Genomic DNA, 23,104 nt, shown 5'->3' on the forward strand with positions numbered 1-23,104 from the left:
ATGTCTTGTGCTGGAGAGGGTTAAGCCTCTTCCTGGCACTCTTTTTCCCGCGAAGCGGGGACTTCTGCAATAAAGTCGGCCAAGACCTGGCCTTTTATGGCTGGTCTTGGCTTGTACTTTATCGCGTATTCTCCCAACTCAATTGCCCATTTGGCTAGGCGTCCTGACAACTCGGGTTTGCCTAGGACGTTTGCAAGTTTGAAGTTGGTGAAAATGGTGATTGGGTGGCCTTGGAAATATCGTCTTAGCCTGCGTGAAGCCTGTACAAGCGCTAAGACTAATTTTTCCAGGGTGGAGTACCGGGTTTCCACGTCTGTTAAGACGCGGCTTACATAGTAGATGGGCATCTGGATGCCCTTTCGTTCTACTAGTAAGACTGCCCCAGTTGCTCTGTCTGTGGTGGAGAGGTAGAGAATTAATTCCTCCCCCACTTCTGGTGCTGTGAGTGTTGGGAGTTCGATCAAGCGTGACCGAATCTCTTGAAAAGCTGCTTCCGCTTCTGGTGTCCAGCGGAAGTGCGTTTTCTTCAAACAATTTCTCAATGTTGACACGAATGGGAACGACCTATCCGCATGGTTTGCCAAAAAGCGGTTAAGTGCGACTAGTCCTCCATTCAGTGTCTGAGCCTGTTTGATGGTAGTAGGTGATTCCATTTTCATAATGGCTTCATCCTTTTCAGGGTTCGCTCTGAAGCCATCTTTGGTAACGATGACTCCTAAGAACTTCCCATCTTCCATCCCAAAGGAACACTTGCTCGGGTTGAGCTTTTGAAATTTTCTTCGATGTCTTTCAACATCGCCTCTGGCTCGAGGCTTTTGATGACCAAGTCATCCATGTAAACTTCCAAGTTCCTCCCGATTTGGGCATGAAACTCTTTGTCCATCAGGCGTTGGTATGTGGATCCGGCATTCTTTAGTCCGAATGGCATCATTTGGTAACAAAATGTGCCATCGGGCGTCCGAAATGCAGTTTTATCCTGATCGTCAACAGCCATGTAGATTTGATGGTACCCTTTATACGCATCAAGGAAGCATTTAAGGCGAAACGATGCTAATGAATCTACCTTAAGGTCAATTTCGGGTAACGGGTAACAATCCTTGGGGCATGCTTTGTTTAGGTCTTTAAAATCTATGTACATGCGCCATTGTTTGTTGGATTTTGGTACCATGACGGGATTTGCAACCCATGTTTGATATTTGCTAACGCGTACGATGCCTGCGTCAAGGAGTTCCTTGACTTGGGTTCTACACGCGTTAGCCTGCTCAACACCCATTACGCGACGCTTTTGTATGACCGGCGCAAACGCCGGGTCACACTTGAGCTTATGCTCAGCCTTACTTCGAGGTACACCAGTCATGTCAGCTGGTGTCCACGCGAAGATGTCAGCATTTTTTTGCAACAAGCGTTTGAGTAAGGTGCGTGTGGGATTAGTGATCGTTGGGCCAATGGTAACGGCCTGGTCAGGGTATTTGCCATTGAAGGCCCATTCTTCTGGCTCAGAGGTGGTTGGTTTAGCCATTTTTTGTTTGGGTTTAGATGAGACAGATGCGATGCATACCTGGGGAATGCTCGTGATCATAGCGACGTCCTCAGCTGTTGGCCATCCCATCATACCATGGACCGAAGACACCACGGCATTAAATCTTGCCATCCCATCTCTCCCGAAGAGAATGTCGTATGTGTGGTGTGGCTTCCTCATTACAACGAAGTCCACGTCTTCTGTGCGGGAGTACTTCCCGTCCGTGAGAGTGACGGGGAAAGATAGGATTCCCAAGGGGGTGTTTGTGCTGCCGTCAAACCCTTCCATCGAGGCGTAAACTGTTTCTAAGCGTTCTTTGTCTTCGTCGTCTAGCTTGTCGAAGAACTGCCTATACATGACCGTTGATGAAGCGCCATTATCAGTAAGGGTGCGGGAGGTGATGTAGTGCCCCAGCTGGCTTTTGATGACTATGGGGCCTTCTTTGTTGGGCCCCCCTGGCACACGCGGGAAGCGCACTTCTGCTTCCTTCCATGCACTTGGCTCTGTTGTTCGTCGTTTCCTTTCTCTGACGTTGCCGTGAACCATGTGAATGCTGATGTCGACGTGCTTCCGTCCATTGCCCTTGTACCGATTGTCTTTCCTCCCTCCGTTCTTGATTGACGCCACGAGGTGTGTGAGTTTCCCATCTTTGACGAATGTTTCGACGACATCCTTCAAGGATGTGCATTCCTCCGTGGTGTGGCCTTTTGTCCCGTGGAAGTCACAGGATTTGCTCTGATCAGCGTTTTGACGCTGTCAGATTATTGGAGCCTTTAGCCATGGGAGCTTTTCGGTGGCAAATATCTCGGTGACGCTTTTGGTGAGTGGCGTCCATCTGGGATTCCGGTTCGACGACCGCTCGTTTTCCCTTCCGCCTAAGAGAGGGCGAGAGCTGGATGAGGTGTCAAAGTTTACCCTTGACTGCCAAATACCAAGCTTCCTCTTTTTGTTTTGTCGGGCGGTACGGACGTTATTTTCTCTTGTTCTCTGGGTATAGAGGTTTGTGCTCTGGGGAAGATTTCTACCCAGTTGCTTCTCCGTTTCGGCAAAGCGTTTAGCTGCCGTCATGATGGCATCCCACGTGGATGGCATGCCGTCTTTACCTGTCAACGTGCGGATGAGCTCTGGGTACTCAGCGCCCTGGATGAAAGCGGCGCGAACAAGATCTTCGCTAATAGTACCCAGACTTAGCTTCTTTGAGTTGAAGCGAGTGATGGAGTCTAGCAAAGATTCGTCTTCTCCTCGGATGCAGTTGAGGATCGTCCATTGCTCTTCAGTATATTTTCTTTGTTGACTGAAGTGCTGGCTGAATTTGTGCTGGAAGTCTGCCCAATCGTAGATGTGGTGGACTGGTAGACGATCAAACCACGCTCTGGCTGCCCCGACGAGCGTCATTTGGAACATGTAACACCATGTGGGTTCCGTCCAATTACTGACGGTTGCCCCCGCTATAAATCTGTTCATGTGATCGTCCGGGTCAGATATGCCATCGTAAGTGCCTATGTTGGACATCTGTTTGGCACTCTTTGGAGCGATTGCTTCCGCAATGTCCCTTGCAAATTTGGATGTTCCCGCATTCGCAACAGTTGGTCTGAAAGTTTTGGAGAAGTCACGTGGGTTTCCCCCCGTGTTCTTTGGTTTGAAAGTTTCTTCGAAATTTCTTATCGAGTGGAAGTCTGCTTCTTTACGCTTCCCTTTCGCCTTATGGCGTGGGTTTGCGTCACTGTCAGATTCTTCCCAATCTTCATCATCCACATACTCGCAATCATTGCTCATGTTGAGCTGTTGTCGAGTACTTCCGAATTCGTCATTGGCCTGTTGGAGTGAACGTAAACGTTTGTCCAACTCGGCTTGGAATTCTTTTTGACGTGCTTCCGCCCAAGCTTTAACTTGTTCTAGTGTTTGTCGGGGAAGTCTCGTCTGTTGTTTCCCCAACTGGGTATCAATGAGTCCCATGAGAGGATTGTTTACTGCACTTGCCCCGGCTTGGGTAACCGGGGTAGTGTTCGTAACAATCGTGTATTCACCGGTGTTCCCCCCAGTAGCTGGGGTTGTGGTTACCGGAGCTTCTTGGTTACCCGGTGGCTTTGGCATCGGAGTAACCTTAACCATCTTTCCAGAAGTTTGAAGAAACTGGGAAAAAGAAGAGTAAGTTCTAGCTTAATGCACGGATGGGGCCAATGAAGAAACACTAAGTGACCCCGATAGATTAAGGATAATCTTAGGGTTAAGTAGATGTTTCCCACGAGGGTTAGGTCCAGCAAAGATGGCTATTCTTCTCGACCTGCAAAACAGACACCGTAAGCTCGTCACTGAGAAGGGGGGGTTCCTCCTTGTGACCACCCTCCGGCGTGAGAATCAGACTAGATTGCTCTGAATATAAGTGTATATAGAGAGAAATAGCTAGAGAGAAGATGATGATACCGTTCCAAGGTGTTGGAGTATTTATAGCCGAAGGTAGGTTTCCAAGCAGGTACGGCCAGCTGTATATAATATTCCTTTTCCACCAACTATGGGCTACGTTCGTGCCACGATGGGAGTTGGTGGGTAGGCAGCGGCTGATAGTGACATTTTGTACTGGAGCGTGCTCCTCCTCGTACTATTGTCAGTGAGCTGTCACCCTGTGATTGGTTCATGGGTTGCTTTTGTCAGATCATGTCTATTTGTCCATACCTTGGTAGGTATAGTACAAAAGATCTTCTAGAAGCGTACGGACCGGCTCTTTTGGGCGGGAATATTCCCGCCCTGCTCATTCCTTCTTCAGGTGACATTGCTGAAGTATAAGAGTTAGTGTCTTATGCGTGTAGCCTTACTGTTAGTGCGGGTAGCCTTCCTTCTTGGCTTGTACCCACAGCTGCGGGGACAGGCAGGGTACTGTACCAAGGGAGGCTTTCCTGCGGGGACAGCTGGCTTACTGCGTGTAAGGTCTTCATCTCTGAGCATGGTGGGTCCTGCGGATCCAGTTGGTCTTTGCGCAGACGTACCTCTTCAAGGTGAGTCTTGCGGGTCCAACTGGGTTTTGCGGGGACCTACCTCTTCAGTGCGGATGTCGATTTCCCGATTTCCATCCTTGGTGGCAATTGGTGCCGCCATGAAACACCACCCCACTTTGTAAAAATGCCTCTAGCATTAAACTTGGTGTGAAATATTCATCGATTAATTTACCGCACAAACTTATGAAATATTGTTTTTTTTATCATAATTTTTTTTCTTTTTCCTTGACCACTCATCCCTTCCATTAACCTATTTAATTTACAACCCAAAATGATTTTTGATTAAAAACTTATATGTTTCAAACTTCTAAAAAAAATACAATGATTTGTATAACTTTCTTTTCTGAACATCCATATATAAACTTTAATGAAGATAGATTTGTTTTCGAAAAAGTATTTTTTTAGTCTCGTAAACAACTTTGACACTTGCTTGGACACGGAAATCTGGTGAAGTCGATTTACATTTTTTCAAACTACCCAATGACATGGAGTACTTGAAATTTAATATTTTTTTTTGTACTTTTATATTTTTCAATTATTATACCTTTAATTCAGTTTTATTATGACGAGCCGAATTTGGTTGTTCTGTTTTTTATTCACACAATTTCATTTTAGTTATATTAATTATTGTGTGAAAGAGAGAAGCAGTGAATTTGTGAATTGTGGATCATTTCCATCATATTGTAGAAGATGGTAAAGTGAAGCGTGATATGATGTGACGCTGACATGACATTGTAAGTTGAGAAGCAAAATGTGATCCACAACCTTTAGTACTATATGAAAAGCCACTCAACATAATTTTACATATTACAATTTCTAAATAAATAAAAAGAACATTGATTTTTTTTTCATGAAACTATTTGCTACATCAAAGTTATTACACTTGTTTAAAACACACGTAGTTATACATTTTCAATAAGATAATGGCTCGTTACACCTTAAATTGGTTAAGACATGCTGATATTAGTTTTTTTTAATTAAATGCCATTTTTATCAAATTTTGACAATTTAAAAGATATGGAGCTATTAGTCTTTATATATTTTTATAATATAATTACATTACTATAGACAATTATAGTGATTTTAATATCACACAAGTTTATAACTTTTTGTGTTTTTTTTTAATATTTAAAAAACTTTCTCATAAAAAGATAGATACTCGGTTGAAAAACATACACATGTAACACCAAGTAACTGGGTTGTGCTAAACAACCTATAACATTGAGGTATCAAAGTGTGTAGTAAATACGTTTAGTTTTTACTGGATATGTTCAAGTTAGCAGTTTAACAAACAGGAAAATAAACAAATAAAACAATGCTTTTAGAATGCCATACTCACACACTATCAAATTCTAATAAATCTATATCTTTATGATGAGCATGGAACTTGAACTCACAATAATACGACACCATAAATAAAACAAGTATAAACGTTTGTCTATGTTCATAGGTTTTAGTTGATACTATATATACGTAGTATCTTGAATGCTCCATTAGGCACCGTCACAACTACATCTTGTTTGTAAGAAAACATACATATATAATGTCGGATATCCCACGGCAACTCTTAGACAACACATGGAAAGCCCATACATCGAAAGGTACGGAAAACATTTGATTTTGACATCAATTTTAGCGAACTCGCATTCTGTTGAAGACACCATGCATCGATAATTTTACCCATTTCTAGCAATCATAATTTCATAATCATAAACATTACATCCAAAGGTCAATGACATACAAACAAGTTTTTACTTCACTAATAGGTTATTGAATGTTGACACCATGCATTACTGTTCTAGTGGGATGGCTCAAATGCTAATGATCTTAACCAGTATCAAATTTATGTGATTATCTATTATCTTTAACTTATTTTGTATTCAGTTAAAGTCGTTATGTATTTTGTATAGGTTGAACTCATTAAGAACTTATTTTGTGTTTGGTTAAAATTTATTAATTTTATTATAAACCGAGTCAAATCAAATCAAGCTAGCTCGGTTTAAACCAAGCCAAGCTCGAGCTCAAGTTTCTGGCTCGGTTTTGCCACAGAGATTTTAACCAACGTAACAAAAAATCAGCTCAATTACATTGATGATCAATAAACATAGTTATTATTATACCTTCAATGACCTCACGTGTTTCAAACCTTATACCGGATCGGTCTGGTCAACAAAATTCAAAACCGAACGGGTTTTGGTTCATGTTGAAATTAAAAACGGGTTTCTTTACAATCAGTTTTTTAGCAGGTTTAGCCGGTTTCAGTAGAGAGAATTATAGATCAATTCCGAACCTAAAATCATCTAATTGATTCATAATCAGTTTCAAACAAGTTCAGTTTCAGTTTAATTTTCGATTCGGTTCGGTTCGGTTCGGATTCTTTTCCCAAAACTCTACCCTAGCACCGTCGTGGAGGTTATCTCCATTCTCCACAAAACTCGATACGACTCCAAAACTCGCACCTCGTTCTCATTCGGTCGCTTTCTTTTCTCTTCTCCCCTGACAATCCCTCAATTTCCCCAATTCAATTTCAGTTATAAAACGGTCCAATCCTTTAAAGCCCTAACTCCTTCCTTCCTTCCTTCGTTCGTTTTATGGAGAATAATAATAATAATAATAATAATAATAATAATAATAATAATAATAATAATAATAATAATAATAATAATAATAATAATAATCTAGACGATCCCTCCTGCACAATCACCGCTTAATTCATTCTTTTCTTCAATAATCAGGTTAGTTAGTTCGTTAACACTATTTACTCTTTCAAGTTACTGCAACTTGTTCTTTTATTCCTTGCTTTGGCGTTCTCAATTTATTGATTCCTTATGCTTACGCTTTAGTCACACGTCCTATTCTATTTGGCCCAAAAATGCTGTTGTTTAATTACAATTACAATGGATATGAATTCAGTTATGTGCTTTTTAAAATTGTTAATTAACTATGGATGCAACTGCTTTATGAATTACAGGTTCTTTGTTTATTGTGTTGTGAAGGCTGACTGTGTTTGAGAAGAGTTTTTTTATTTAGTGGCAGAAACAATGGGGAGTACTTTTAATCCACAGATTTTGGTTGAGAAGCTGAGCAAGCTCAACAGCTCACAGCAAAGCATTGAGAGTATCCTTCTCAATTCTATTTTTTTTTTTCAATTGTATTTGTTTAAATATTTCTTTTCATGCAATTCTGTTTTTAACTTCTTTTAAAGAATAATAACTGATGGTTGTTCTATAACTGATGTTTACCAGGTTTAAATTGACATATGGTTTCTTCTAAAAGTTCAAAACTTTATTTTTTTTCTCTCATTTTTTTGTTTGTTTGTTTTATAGTATTTTCAATGTTTTTGGATTGGTACTTAATAGGTTGCTGGTTTATGTTTAATTCTGGAAATAGGAAAATGGGTGGGTCAGGTGGCGTGTCAGTACCGGTAATGGTATGGGCAGAACAGGTCGGGCTGGGTTGGACCGTAACTCTTTTTTTCTCTACGAATGGTGTGTCAAACATGATTATAATGTTTGTACTTTATATTGTTTCGATAATAATCTGATTTTTTTATTAGAATGATTCAAGAGGTTTTATGCATAAAGCTACACTTTTGGGCAACTTCTGACTTATTTGACGAGTTGGGTTTATGTGCGTAATTTTTTTTTGGTTTGATATGTTAGAAATGGGTCAAAACTGTGGCTTTTATTAACTCATTTTCATGTATAAAGTGATTTTCTGTTATCCTTAATGAGATATAGCTCTGTCACACTGGTGCATTTTTCATATGAACAAGGCAAAACAAGTTGTGGAAACATGGGCTAGACAGTTTCATTGTTCCCCGCGTGATCAGCGCCTGGCTTTTCTCTATCTTGCAAATGATATTTTGCAGAATAGCAGGCGGAAGGGTTCAGAATTTGTTGCTGAATTCTGGAAGGTTCTTCCAGATGCACTGCGTGATGTCATTGATAATGGAGATGAATCTGGAAGAAATTCTGCATTACGCCTGGTATGCACTTTTATTCTCCATGCTCACCATCTTAAAATTATATTAAGTTTTTTTTTTTTTTGGTGTAAAATACCAAAGTCATTTCAGTTTTGTTCCATTTTAGCCACTGTACTTTTCATCAAAAGATTTATTTAATTTGGGTCATTATGGTGATTTTACCATTTGGGTCATTATGTGGACCTAAAACTTAGTTATTGTTCTGGTTGGCTCATCAGTAACGTACCTTGTATTACTGTAATGAGTACTAGAGATGTTAACGAGCTGAGCCAAGTCCGAGCTCGCCTAAGCTCGAGCTTGGCTGTTTAAACCTATGAGAGCTCAAGCTTGTCTCGAGCTATATTTCTAAAGCTCAAGCTTTTAGTGAGCCGATCTTTTGAGTAGCTCACAAGTAACTTGGCTCATGTAGGTTTATGAGCCTACTTGAGCTTGATATGCAAAGCTCGGGCTTGGGCTCGTTTATTAAACAAGCTTATTTTTAGGCCTGGGCTCGTTTAAGCTCGACTCAGTTCGAGTTTTTAGCGAGCCGATCTTGAATAGCTTACGAGCAGCTTAGCTCGTTTACACACCCCTAGTAATGACCTAGATGGGACAAATTTCCATCTTTTAACGACTCAGATGTACAAATGAAAGTATGATGAGAATTGTTGGTGTTTTTTTTTGTTTTTCCAAAGCAAGAAAATTTATAATGACTTGGATGCTGAAGAACATCTCTATGTATATATACAAAATGTAAAGCATACATTTTTAATTAACTTATTGGGAAATATGAATTCTGTAAATGTGTAAATGTAAGCTGTGGCCCAATAGCAAATGGAAGAACCGAGGAATTAACCATATATGGTAATGGGTTGCAGTTTTATGTTAAATGTTTTTAGGCCACAGTGCCATACTGCGGTTCATGTAACATGTAGGGCACCTTTTTTGATGCATATATCTCTAGTTTGTGTATTATATCTTTGCCAATGTTCAATAGGAAAAAAAAACTTATATTCTTAATCCTTTATTTATAAACTTCTCATTTCCGGGGCCCTGTATCTGTCTTTGATGCATGTTAGAGTTTTTATGATGAAAAAAGAAATGTTTTCCTTTAAAATGTAGGACAATATACTTTTCTGTATACTGAATTGCTGATAATCTTTCTTTTAGTAAAATCTGTAATTTGTGCTGGTCGAAACAGCTAGGGTTGGGCTGGGTTGACCCACACATTTTCTTTAATGTATTTCATAGACAGTATTACACTATGAAAATCACAAAAGCTTTATTATTACAAAAATAATTCAACTTTTTTTTTCAACTTTTTAGGAAGTTTTTTATGTATTTGAATTCGCTTCAAATTTGGATGACTTGCAAGTTGTTTGACACGTTTTTCTCTTTTCTGGTTACATCTTTTAGCTTAGCCCACCTACCCTGTTAGTGATAGATCTTATCCCACACCAACCCACTTACAATTAAATCTGATGATTAATAAATGCTTAGCTATATTCTATTCCTTATCGTCTTGCTTTCACTCTGTAAACCCTTTAAAAAGGAGTGAAACATTGCTTATAATATTTAATTTAAATTTATTGTTTCCTGCCCGCAGGTCAACATTTTGGATGAAAGAAAGGTTTTTGGTTCTCGAGGGCAAGTTCTCAAGGAAGAGCTTGTAGGCAGGCATCGCGAAACTAATAACAGAAATGGGAAGCATTTAGGATCAAAATTGGTGATTGATTTTATTCTTTTATTATGCATATCACTGTATGAAATAATAAAGCTCCAGCATTTTTTTAATGTTAAATCTTATTATTTTGTTTTAATGTGAAACAGCCTGCTGGAAGTTCATTGGATAAGATAGTTTCTGGGTATCAAACTATATTTACTGGACAAGTTAATGAAGATGCTGTAATTAGCAAATGCAGGAATGCCAGTGGTTCTGTTGAAAAAGTGGTCAAGGAAATTGCCAGGGACATTAAATCTGGTTAATTTCTCTCCCATCTTTAATTTTCAGTTTTTTCTAATTATATCTTGTTGAATTTGATTAGTAAATTTTTTTAAATATGTTACCAGCAGCTTTTTACCCTTTCTGGGATATTGTTTGTGGAGGCTTCCAAATTATCTAATGTTTTTCATCATGGCCGTCCATATATCGAAATTGCTGTGTAGGTTTAATTTATACTAATTCTGGCCAAAAACATGTTGATGACGGAAGTGCCCTTAAGTTTTTGAAAATACAACGATCTTAACCGATTAACATGTTGGGTAAATGTTGGAAAAAAACCCTATGAACTTTTGCTGAATTTATCAGTAACTCCTTTGACTTTGTTTTTACATAATTAGTTAATTGCCTCTTTGAACTTCTAATAAGTCAATAAAATAGCCTGAGGACTTAAATGCTTACATATATGTCATTTTTGCGTGAATAAGTCTCTAAACTTGACAATAAAATAAAAAAATAGCTCCTTTGTTGCATGATTAAGTCTCTTAAAACTTTATATGATATAACCTTTTTTGAGCTTGATATAAGTTTAGCGACTTAACCATGAAAAAACAAAGTGCAGGGACTTATATTCAAATCCAGCATATCACCCCCCCCCCCCCCCCTCCTCTTTTTGACATTTTACCACAAGAATTTGCCTTTTAAAACCTTTTTAAGGGAATGTTTATCATCACTCATTGACATGTTTCTGGCTGGAATTTGTTTTAAATGAGTAAACGACTATAGATTCATATTTGGGGGCGGTCTTAATAAAATGGTTGAATAATTTGGTGGCTTTTATCCCTGTCTTACTTGTTGATTATCAACTCCTCAAATTGGAAACAATAACATGTGTGGTATTTTCTTTCTTTCTTCAAATCAGCAAAAGCAAATGGACCAGGTGTCGTGGATGAGCTAAAGGGGCAGCATGCTACATTGAGGGACTGTATTGAACAACTTACAGCTGTTGAATCATCAAGAGCAAATCTTATGTCTTATCTGAGGGACGCACTTCAAGAACAGGTTTGTTGGTATCCTCAAATTAGTATTATTTAGAACATGTGTACATTATTTTTCCTTTAATTTAAATAGAGCTTCTATCACTTGTTTTCAGGAAATGAAGCTTGACCTAATCCGCAGTCAACTTAAGGTAGGTTACTCTTTACTTTTTGAATAATAATCAAGTTAGTTCAGTTAATTTATAGACTTAGCCTTAAACTTTTGTTGGTAATAATGTAATATCATGTTCCTGTGCTTTCAGGCTGCACATAGTCAATCAGAAAAGGCTGATAACATCTGCAGGCAATTGCTTACCCCTGATGGCAGTCAGTCTCAACCAGAGCAACAGTCTGCTCCCGTGATGTACACCCGACAGGCATCTCAATTCGATGATACTAAATCCGCGGCGGCTGCAATGGCGGCAAAGCTGACAGCATCCACATCCTCTGCAGAGATGCTCACATATGTCCTCTCATCCCTCGCATCCGAGGGCGTAATCGGGAATTCACTTAAAGACTCGCCCGCAAATGATTACCCGTTACAGAAGAAACCCAAGATCAATACTGACCAACCTCAAATTTACATTCCATCTTCTCAGAATGCTCAACCACCGCCTCCACCTGACCAGCAACCACCACCACCACCACCGTCATCTCCGCCACCTCAGCAGCCAATGCCGCCAGTGCAGCCATATCCAGCTACCCAATTCATGCAGTCTACGACAGGGACAGGGGGGATACAGTATGGACATAGCATAATCCAACCGCCACCACCTCCCATGTCTGGATTTCCAACTGTAGGGCCGCCAGTTAATGGTGTTTCTGCATATTCACTGCCAGAGGGTTACCAGAATTATCAGATAGAAGGTACTTTCTACAGTCAGCAATCAGCCATGCCAATGGCGCCTAGGCAGTAGAGTAACCAGATATGTAGAAGAGATGGAGTTTAATGCATGATAGATTTTTGCACACTGTTTAGATGTGTTTTAAATGATACATAAGTAAAGGAGATGAGAGATTTGGAGTTGTTTTTTTTATTTTAGTTGAATAGATTTTTATGTGTGTTTTTTTGTGTAGTGACTTTTGTTTGTATCCTAGTGTAGTTCAGTGTCTTTTGAGGGTAACCAGTTGAAGAAAATTCGGTGTTAACTGGTTCTAATTGGTTCGGTTTTCGGTTTCTTTGTTTTCAAGTTTTTTTTAGTCGGAAATGAAAACTAAATCGAACCGAATTCAGGAAGTTCAAAACCAAATAAAAAATGAATTTGGTTTGGCTTTTAGTTTTGGAACAAATAAATCGAATAATTTTTAAACTTTTCATGTACCATTATTTGTTAGTTTGGTTGTGTTCGGCTTAATAAGATCATGCTAATGCTAAAGTTGTGGATGAATATCAAAACCAAATGAAAAACTGAATTTGGTTTTTGTTTTTAGTTTTCGATCAAATAAACTGAATAATTTTTGAAAATTTCATTTACCATTATTTGTTTTTGGGTTATGTTTGGTTGGATAAGATTATACTAAAGTTGTGATTGAATTGAGCTAAATGAGACATTCGGTTCATCCAGTTTGTTTCGGAACCATTTTTCTGTAACCAAAAACTAAATTGAAAAACAATTTGGTTTCGAGGGAAACTGAATTTGCCATTCGGTTAATCGGTTTGGTTTTGATTCAATTTAATCAGTTTGAAATCAAAATATTCTTTGATTCGGACTGATTGTTGATTGGAAATTTGGAATTGCTATTTTTTAAAGTAATTGTTTAAAGATTTTACTATTCTTCATGTGAGGTTTACTCTAGGTTTTAATTTTGTTGACACTTTAATTTCAATCAAAAGATAATTTTGTTGTTTCATTTTTTGGTCTTCAATTATATGTATATTTTTAATATAAATTATCCATAAAGAAACCGGATGTCTGACCCTAAATTCAAGGATGTATGACCCTAAATTCAACAACGGCTTTTCGGTTGCAAACATTGCTTTTGAAAGTTGAACAGGAGCCACAAATCAAGGTCGCACTTTTCCTAGTGGAGAAAAAGCAAAGTTTTTTTAAAGGTTATTTTATTTAATTTTATATATTTGAATGCCAAATTTTATAAAAAACCAAAGAAATAGCAAGCAAGGAGGAGCAAGAGGCCCAAAAAGTACATGAGAAACAAGAAATACGAGCTACAACCGACTACAACACAAACATACAATGGAAAGTTATCATAATTAAATTTGCACCATAATTCTCAATCTAAACTTGTCCTTTCACTGCGCTTTTTCACCCATATGAATGGATACGATTTAACACCCCCACCAATCGGACACCTTCTTTGATTAAACACGATCTCGTTTCTAGTGTTCCATTTTATCTAAAGATACACCCGCATTATTGGTTGTATTGTAGCTCCTTATTCCTCCCTCATCATTTGCTTGATCGGGTACTTAAGGATTTTGCGTACCGAACTAAACCCACACATACTTGGTAGTTTCACCCATGAGAAAATGTATGTGAGCATTTAATCTTTTTGAAATTATTAATAGCATTTAAATATGTGCATTGTCTGGTTTATATTAAAATTGGTCGGATCCTGTCACAACGATTTATATATACAATGATTTTATGTAAAAAAATAAAACGAGTATATGTTAATTTTTCTAATATTTAGTATATTTTTGTCTAAACTATTACAAATGAAACTAAATATCTAAACGGATAACCTAAACAGTAGTATTATAGCAAAAAAAAGAGGAAAAAATTGTTTATACACTAGACAAAGAAAAACTCATTTGATAATTATTAAGTTCGTAAAGCTTTTCACTAAAATCAGTTAATTTTTCTTTTTGGCTTTTAGAGTCACAAGTTTTTATTTGATGTTCCAATCTAGCATACTCTTCATAAATAAATATTAATATCTTTTAAAGTTAAAAGCGAGACAACTAAAACATATATAACTTTAATTATTATTTAGTGATTAACTTACTTGAAATATGAGGTGATATTCAAATAATTCACTAAATAGTAAAATAAGTTTTATCATTGTCTAGTTTCAACGCCCTGCTTGCGGTGCGCACATATAATGTATATATGTGTGAACCCTTGGGTGGGCAAAAGTAAAATTGCACTAATTTTGACGTTATTTTACTAATCACGTGAAAATAACGTTAAAAGTGGCGGAAGGTTAATCAGGCATCATGTGGTGGCGTTGATAGCCGAAAGACAAGGGCACATGCACCAATCAGCCGGTGTCCCGAGGATTGAGTGTTATGTGTCTTATGTCCAAGGCTTGATTCAAAACTACTATCGAGCCGGGGGTCTCACCGGAAGCAGCCTCTCTATCCCTATGGGATAGAGGTAAGGCTGTCTACATCTTACCCTCCTCAGACCCTACCATAGCATTGCTATTGGTGGGATATACTGAGTACGATGATGATGATGATGATGATTGTCTAGTTTCAAATAAATTAAATAAAAATGTTACTAAAAACAAAAGGTATCATATTCATTTCTATTTTTTTAATTACGATATTATATCGTCTTGTGAATATAATACCGTCAGTCAAAGAAAAAAACAGCTGGTTTCAAATTCCGTCAATCTATGTGTTCTCGACGCGAGACTTGCTTCTGATGTATGAAACTAACAATCTTGGTCAACACAAAAACAAGGTGTTATGTGTGGTCATTGTCACAATATTTTGGTGTGTTTGAAAAACTATGAATACAGCTATATTCAAAACGGTCAAATGCATTAAATCTTTCCGATATCTATGAATCAAAAAAACAAACTTACAATTATGAAAAGATTGATGTAATTTTATGTCATAATTCTTAAGTTTGTTGTTTGTTCTCTAGCTTTTAGTTGTCTTTACGATATTTGTTGTTTTCGACATGAAACTTAAAAAGACCTTGTTATTATTGTGTTTGTTACAGTAATAAATAAACATAAAATGATACAATAAAGATTTTCTCGATGTATATTATTGTTGTTGTAAATAGTATTATAATTTATTTCTAAAACGAGTAATGTATTTTAGGGGGATGGTGGAATGATTAGTCAAAGGTATTTAACGGTTGGCAGGCCAGACATGTTACCCTCTTGACTCCACTACGTCATTTCCTGACAACGCCCACCGCCAAAACTTACTTTTCCTCCAATTTTTTTTATAACCAAAAACCAACCCACATAAAATTCATTTTTAATAAAATATATATTGATTCTCCGTCTTTCAAGCAATATGTTTTCCACGGTAAAGTAAAAGAGAAAATTGTCAATAGCCGTTTTAAAAGGAGAGAAAAATGTCAATATAACCCTTTTAAAGAGAGAGAAAATTGTACTTGGCTTACAAATCTTTAAAATGGACCAAAAAATATGGAACAGGATGACTTTTTGAGAAAAGTTTCGACGAGTATTCTAAACCAATTATATATTGACACGTGTAAAAGAAGTCTGACAAGCTGACCAAATTTTTGAAAATGTTGGGGGAGACGTTCATATTTTCTCACTAAATCTTCTTCTTCAAAAACAGTTTTTCCAGACAGTTTTTTAATGTTTTCTATATGATCAGTATAAATTATCAAATTCTTGAAATTGTTCCTTTTTAAATTCCATATTGACAGATACAATTGAGACAAATTTGTTCTAATTCTATTTCTCGATAAAGAGAAATATGACCAAGAGTGGTTCGAATATATATATAAAGAATTTCTTTTTTTATACTTCTTACTATTAGATAGTGTCCATAAATCTCATAATAGGTCTCCAAAGATTCATAGTGAATTTCGATAGGAACTTCTCTTGCAACAATAACACGTTGATCTAGTCGCCATCGCAACCACAAAGGACTACCTAAAGGGAGATTTATGTTTGTTGTTTAAGCTGGAAGAAGTGTTGCTAAAAAGGAGTAAAAAGGAGGCTTGAGAGGAAGATGCCTGTGGATCCATATTGGAGAGGATGATGAAAGAAGATGTGGTTGTGGACCTTGTGGTATGTTACATTTTATATGTAAATTTTTAATTTTTTTATTTTATTTAATGATAATTACATAAATATAATTCTTTTTGAAAGACTATTAAAATTTTTACACATGATTTATATTAAAAACATTAAATATAAATTATATTAACTTTTCTTTTTAAAAAAATGAGAAAATACAAAACAAGTAGAATAGTGTTTACCCTTAGTTGAATGATGATGTTAAGGGTGTGTTTGAGATTGCTTATTTAAAAACTTATTAACTTATGGATTTTAATTTTTTTTTAAATGTTTGGATTAGCTTATGTGTTGAGGAAAATCAAAATAACTAAAAAGATTTTCTTTTTTAAAAAGAGTGTAATGGGTTTTTAAGGTTAGAGGAATGTAATAGGTAACTCAAACCTGTTAAGTTAATAGTTACATAATTCTAACTTTCAAAACCCTTTTATTTTGCTTTTTTCATAAGTTAATTAAAATCTATAAGACCTTATAGTTTACTAAACACCTTATTAACTTTTCAAAAATTTTATAAATTATAAGTTGATGAAAATAAGAAATTTAAAACACATATATGATGAAGGCAAATCTTACGTGTCATGGACAAAACAAATGAAAGGGTATGAAAAAAAAAGTTTAAATCTAAGTTTTATTTGAAGAAGCAGCATAAAATTGACCGTATTCATTCATTCAAATTCAAAAGCTAAAAAGTTGAAATGAAAATGAAAATGAAAATGAAAAGAAAGTGTGTTTAAATTCCCATTCAAATTCACATTCATCACCAGTTACCTCCCCTCGATATTGGGTATAGGTTTACTCATATCACTGCAATTCAAAGGTAAACATCTCATCCACCTTTTATATTTTACTTTTTTACTTTATCTAATTTTTTCCTGATTGACTGATCCTTGATATTATTTATTTGTTGTAATTTAACTTATTGCTGCAGGTTTTGTTAATTTTGAAAGAAACAGTATTATAGTGATTTGCGGAAAGGTGTAATCCTAGGGTTACATAAATTAAGCTGATATTATATTATAGGCTGCTGCTGCTGCTGTTGTTGTTGCAAATGCCGGAGGAAGATCTTTTGGAGCTCAAGTTTCGACTGCTTGATGGATCGGATATCGGTCCCTTTCGATACTCCCCGGCTTCCACCGTTGCCATGCTCAAGGAACGAATTGTTGCCGAATGGCCCAAAGGTTAGCCAGATTTAGGTCTGCATGTCCTTTACTCTTTTGTACATGGTTTGGGATTCCTTATTTTTACCTCCTTATAACTTATTAACTTATATAAGTTAAAAAGGTGTTTGGGTAATTTGTGACTTTTTAAAGAGTTTTTGATAAGTTAAGGATTAACTTATCAAAACAACTTAAATAAGTCAAAAGGAGGTGCAAATAAGGAATCCCAAACATGGCCTAATTCAATCACATGGTTGTAAATATCGTGATGAATCTAATTGGACAATTAATCGCGCTAGGCGGTCCTAATCGGCCAAAAATAGGTGGCAGCCTGACAAGCTCTAAAGTATGGCCTAGTGACATAGTGTCAAGGTTTGTGTGCAATTTGTTCCTGTTTAATAATGGAGATATGTTCCAAGTAGAGGTGGCAAATGGGTTGGGTTGGGTCGAAACGGGTCATGGGTCGGAACGGGTTAGGGTCGAAACGGGTCACTTATAAAAGGGTTGTTTTGGTTTGGGTCGGAACGGGTTAGGGTCAACAGGTTCGGGTTAGAACGGGTCAAAACGGGTTTCGAGTCATTTTTTTTTGGACCAACGAATCAGCACGTTTTCAACACGTTACAGCAAAAGCTCGTTTAAGTGATTTTTCAGTTCGTTTCAGCACTTAACAGCTCGCTTAAGCGATTTTTCAGTTCGTTTCAGCACTTAACAGCTTGTTTCAGCACGTTTTTGTTTCGTTTTCGTCGACTTTTTCAGTTTCAGTTAATTTGTCGTTTTTTTTAAACGAGGACAGCGGATGAAACGTTTTATTTTTTTTACTTTTTTTTGTTTTTGTTTTATATTTTGAGTTATGATTTTTTTATTATTTTTTTTTAATTTTTTTGAGGGTTTTTATTAAGATCAAAACGCCTAAAAAAAATTTTAAAAAAACAATAAAAAAAATCGTAACTCAAAATATAAATAAAAAACGAAAAATGTAAAAAAACTAAAATGTTTTCGCCGTTGTCCTCGCTCATAAAAAAAACCCGACAAATTAACCGAAACTGAAGAGTCGATGAAAACGAAACAAAAACCAAAATCGACCCGTTCAGTATGAAAACTCGAAAGAAACCGAAACCCAACCCGTTCAGTGCTAAAACTCGTGTCGGCACGAAACCTGATCCGGGCCGAAACCTAAACCGATCTCGTTCCAATCTAAAACCCGTTTCAGCCCGAACATGCCACTTTTCCTTAAGACAGTAACCCACATCGACCCATATAGTTAAATTTGTCGACCCAATTTGACCCGAAAATAAGAATGTGAAATTTCAAGTGACCCATTTTGACCTATTTAATTAAAATCTATGACCCAAGTCAACCCATTTAAATTTTAAAACAACCCAAATTGACCCATTTGAAATGGTTTGAGTCAAGGTTGCCACCCTTAGTTCCAAGCATGGTTTAAAAAGGCGGATACGCCTCGGTGGAAAAACGCCTTAGAGGCTTAGCCTCATAAGGGTATACTGAAACCTAAGCCTCAACCTTTGCGAGGCGGTGAGGCTTAAGCCTCACTAGAAGTTGTAAAATATGCCATTTTTTTTGGACTTTTTTTTGTTGAATATGGTATTAATGGAGCTACAAGGCACTTCTCGACTTCCAATGGCTAATTCCGGCGCTGGGAGCATGCCGGAAACCTATCGGGAATTTAGAAGAGTGGCTGCTGGAAGAAGTAGATGCTGCGTGAAGAAGCGTTTTATTCTTTTAGGATTAAAAAAGTATCGGTATTTTAATATTTAACCTTCTATCTAACACAAGTTTACATTTAGTTCCTAAAAGTTGTGAACTTTTACATAAAAAGTGGAAAATTAGTTTGTGTACCTTAACATTTAGCCTGTTTATCTTCAGTAGTTTATATTCGGTCCATAAACTTATAAACTTTTACATAGAAGTTATAAAACTAACATTATTTATATAGTATATAGATTATATATACATTTTTTTATTTTTTAATGTTAAAACAAATACAATTTATTTATACATTAATTTCTTTTTATTCAAAACCAATTTCTTCAAACTCAACATATCAATATCCATTAACACGTAGTTACATTGTGATGAATAATACAAAAAACTATCTTACACTTGTTTACATTAAATGTCAATAAAAAATATACAACTTACACAAAAACATATAACTTACACTTGTTCTAAGAATAAAAAAACATATAACCTACGCATGTATAGGATACGTGTACTTTGTGTAGTTAATATAACTGTTGATGTCGAATTACATATGTAAGTTGTATGCTTTTTGTATGTTGTACGTTTTTATCGCTCAAAACAAGTGTAGGTTATATAACTTTGTGTAGGTTGTATATTTATTGTTTAAATTTAATGGACACATTTGTATGATATTTTTTTATTATTATTTATGACAATAATTTTTATAGACATACCAACTGAAAAAAAATATATATTATGTTTTGATATTTAGTGTTAAAAAACATGCTAATAAATTGAGTGGAAATTATTTTTTAATATAAAGAATATTAATATATGAATAAAATGAAGAATATGTAAATAAAAAATAGAACTAAAGTAGTGTTTTTATCTTTTTAAGTATTATAGTTAAATTAGTTAGATATATTAATTAGAGAGAGATTTATTATGGTTATATTAGTTGTATTAATCGGAGAGAGAGAGTGCATTTATTGTTGCATTTACATCTTTTTTATTTATTTTTAAATATTTAAAACCTAAAATAAAACTAGTGCCTCATATTCATTTCTCTCATTTCTTGCAATAATTTGATTTCTTTCTTGAACTTAAACATATATATATATATATATATATATATATATATATATATATATATATATATAATTATGTTTTGAGGCTTACGCCTCGAGGCGCGTTTCCGCCTTTTTAAACCTTGGTTCCAAGTTAGCAAAAGAATAATGAAGTTTCTTGTTGAATCCATAGCAACTCTCTTTGTTCCCGTTAAAAGTCTCGTATTGTCTTACTGAGCAGATATTCGTGCTTTCTTATTTCATAAATTCTGGCCTAACATCCAGAATCCCTTGACTATAAATTACAAATCATTTATAGGATAAGTATAAACTTGCACAAGGGCTCTTATTTCTGAATAGCAATCTCTGATACTATGTTTTATCAAAATAAATGCTTGATGATTAATTGCAGCTGTTCTGAGGTTAATGATTTATGTTGTGTTTAGTCATATCTTGTTGTAAATGAATCCATTCTGTAGTGGTTTCTTATATGATATAGTGCAAGTTTCGGTCATCTTATTTCCCTTGTTTCTTTAGCACTCATTCATGTGCTTACATCCTTCTAAGATGGCTTCCAGAATCACCGTATGATTTTTTATATTATCTTTGAACAAAAGTGTTAACATTCTTTCAGATAAAAAAGGGGGACCCAAATCAGCAAATGATGTTAAGTTGATAAATGCTGGGAAAATTTTGGAAAACAGTAAAACTGTTGGGCAGTGCCGAACACCTTTTGGGGAGCTTCCGAAAGGGGTAATTACCATGCATGCTGTTGTACAAATGTCGTTAGTGAAAGCAAAAACAGGTAATTTTTTCCTCTTTCTCATCAATGTGTATGTGCTATATTTTTCTTGTATTTATCTGCTCTTTTATGCATTTTCTTCAATGCAATGTCATGATTTTGCCTCTAGAGCTCCCATAAGGCTATGTGTAGTGGAGGGGCTACAAAATGGGGCGTTTTGCGCCATGTGGCGCCCAGTCAGCAAAGGGTAGGTTTTTGTTTTTTGGGGTGTAATGGTGTAGGGGCTACAAATAGTAATATATATATATATATATATATATATATATATAAACACATGAATATAATATAGGATCAGGATCATGAGAGAACCTTTTTGAAATTGAGAACTATGAGAACCATTTTGGACCACAAAAAACCCAAAAATAAAAAAAACCATAAAATAAAATAAAACACAAAAATCAAAAAAGTAAAAGAACCAAAATTCTTATTTTATCATCCCGGTTTCATAAAAAAAACTCGGTTTAGCTAAATTATATACACATATGTATAATACATACATATATGTACATTTACATGTTTTTTTTGTACACGTGTATAATTTAAGATATATGATGTTGTACATATGTGTATATTACGTAACTAAAGATTAAATAAAATTATACATATGTGTATAATACAACGTTTTTTTTTCTATTTTTTTTATTTTTTTTAATGAAACCGGAATGAAATATAAGAATTTTGGTTTTTTTACTTTTTTAAAATTTTTATTATTTTTTGTTTTATGATTTTTTTAAATGTGTTTTAGTGGTCCAAAATGGTTCTCAAAGTTCTCAATTTGCAAAGGGTTCTCTTAGGATCCTTACCCTATATATATATATATAAACACATATGAATATAATAATAATATTTCCTTTTTTCCTTCTGGCGACAAAATCCTCCCGCCCCCGCTCCTGTCACCCCTCCAAATTCGCCCATTACACATGGCCTAAAAGATGATAATACATTGACAAACGCTAAACGGGACTTTATCTCATTTTCTAGGTGAAAATTCAATTTTAATAAAGGCGTTCAGACTTTATTTCTTTAATTTGAATCTCATGTTTTGAAGAACCACTTTTTTTTTCCTTTTTCTTTTTATTGTATTTCCCGTGGGGCGGGGGTAAATCTGTCAATATTGTTGTGTACTGTCATGAGTCTCTTGCAGTAATAGAGCGTCTGACCAAAGTCATTTGATAAATCATGCATATATCGTATCTACAATATCTCTGATATTATGCATTAAGAATTTAAGATACTGAAACCATGTAGCTCTATTGATATCGGGTGTTTGGATTTTGGAATACACAACTGCATTTCCGCTTACAAGTAATCAGATAAACAATCCCAAACACTTAGAAAACCACTGTATAAAAATGGAATAAGCAGACGCAAGCACGCAGATACTGACTTTTCTTAAACTTGCAGAAAAGAAGATCGTCGATGATCCAAAGAAGAACGTTTGTACATGTACCATATTGTAAGAAAGTTTTAAAGTTATCTCAGATTGTTCAGTTTGAGGCTGTTAAACCAAGTGGAGAAAATAATGTGTTTGGTAGAGGTGGTCACATCCTTGTTAATTGTTATTATGCATGAATTGTTGCTTTAAGTTTTGCTACCTTTGTAAAATGTTTCTATGTTTTATCCTTATCTATCCATATCTGAAAGGCATCGCCTTCTCTATATAGTTTCAAACAGATGCTCGAATGTTGCACCATAACCAATTGATCATTTTCAGTTTACCAGTGAAAACAGATTCGGTTGATGGAAAAGTTGGCTCGTTTGTTGTGTTCAAAGTTGATGGAAAAAATTAAAACTATCTAATAATCCTTAGAATAAACGCAGTAAGGCTGCAGGGCGAGCCGAGCTAGCTTCGGCTTGGGCTCGCTCTCAAAGTTCAATGAGCCAGCTCGGATCAATCCAGTCTCGTTCGGTCTTACTGCACTGAAATTTGAGCTCAAGATTCAAATTTAAG

At 35.8% G+C, this 23,104-nt stretch overlaps 3 protein-coding genes across 4 annotated transcripts in view; 2 read left to right on the top strand and 1 right to left on the bottom strand.

The window, feature by feature from the left end:
- LOC143577518 (glycerophosphodiester phosphodiesterase GDPD1, chloroplastic-like) overlaps positions 1–23,104 on the bottom strand; it is a 112,481-nt gene that overhangs the window by 37,404 nt on the left and 51,973 nt on the right. The window lies entirely within an intron of this gene.
- LOC143577498 (uncharacterized) lies at positions 7,161–12,600 on the top strand. 2 transcript variants are annotated; one of them, XM_077061314.1, is made up of 8 exons: positions 7,161–7,247; positions 7,484–7,629; positions 8,253–8,500; positions 10,083–10,202; positions 10,307–10,457; positions 11,338–11,477; positions 11,569–11,604; positions 11,716–12,600. In XM_077061314.1, exons 2-8 carry the CDS (start codon positions 7,554–7,556, stop codon positions 12,367–12,369), a joined length of 1,425 nt encoding a protein of 474 aa, XP_076917429.1. In that variant the 5' UTR covers positions 7,161–7,247; positions 7,484–7,553; the 3' UTR covers positions 12,370–12,600. The 2 variants fall into 2 exon arrangements, with proteins under 2 accessions (XP_076917429.1, XP_076917430.1); XM_077061315.1 differs by having other exon boundaries at positions 7,194–7,247; positions 7,543–7,629.
- On the top strand, positions 17,459–22,768 carry LOC143577508 (membrane-anchored ubiquitin-fold protein 4-like). Its single transcript, XM_077061321.1, has 3 exons — positions 17,459–17,604; positions 20,986–21,156; positions 22,558–22,768. The coding sequence occupies exons 1-3, from the start codon at positions 17,475–17,477 to the stop codon at positions 22,611–22,613; spliced, it is 357 nt and encodes a 118-aa protein (XP_076917436.1). The 5' UTR covers positions 17,459–17,474; the 3' UTR covers positions 22,614–22,768.

The sequence above is a fragment of the Bidens hawaiensis genome, unplaced genomic scaffold, assembly GCF_021521415.1.
Source record: "Bidens hawaiensis isolate Kalapana, Puna unplaced genomic scaffold, B.hawaiensis_p1.1 tig00028714_1, whole genome shotgun sequence".
NCBI lineage: Eukaryota > Viridiplantae > Streptophyta > Magnoliopsida > Asterales > Asteraceae > Bidens > Bidens hawaiensis.

Excerpts from the sequence above, each read along its gene's own strand:
- LOC143577508 (XM_077061321.1), top strand. The coding sequence starts at position 17,475 with ATGCCGGAGGAAGATCTTTTGGAGCTCAAGTTTCGACTGCTTGATGGA. Across the intron at positions 17,605-20,985 it reads TGTTGCCGAATGGCCCAAAG|ATAAAAAAGGGGGACCCAAA; the intron begins GTTAGCCAGATT and ends ACATTCTTTCAG. Across the intron at positions 21,157-22,557 it reads GTTAGTGAAAGCAAAAACAG|AAAAGAAGATCGTCGATGAT; the intron begins GTAATTTTTTCC and ends TTAAACTTGCAG.
- LOC143577498 (XM_077061314.1), top strand. The coding sequence starts at position 7,554 with ATGGGGAGTACTTTTAATCCACAGATTTTGGTTGAGAAGCTGAGCAAG. Across the intron at positions 7,630-8,252 it reads CTCACAGCAAAGCATTGAGA|CTCTGTCACACTGGTGCATT; the intron begins GTATCCTTCTCA and ends AATGAGATATAG. Across the intron at positions 11,478-11,568 it reads GGGACGCACTTCAAGAACAG|GAAATGAAGCTTGACCTAAT; the intron begins GTTTGTTGGTAT and ends ACTTGTTTTCAG.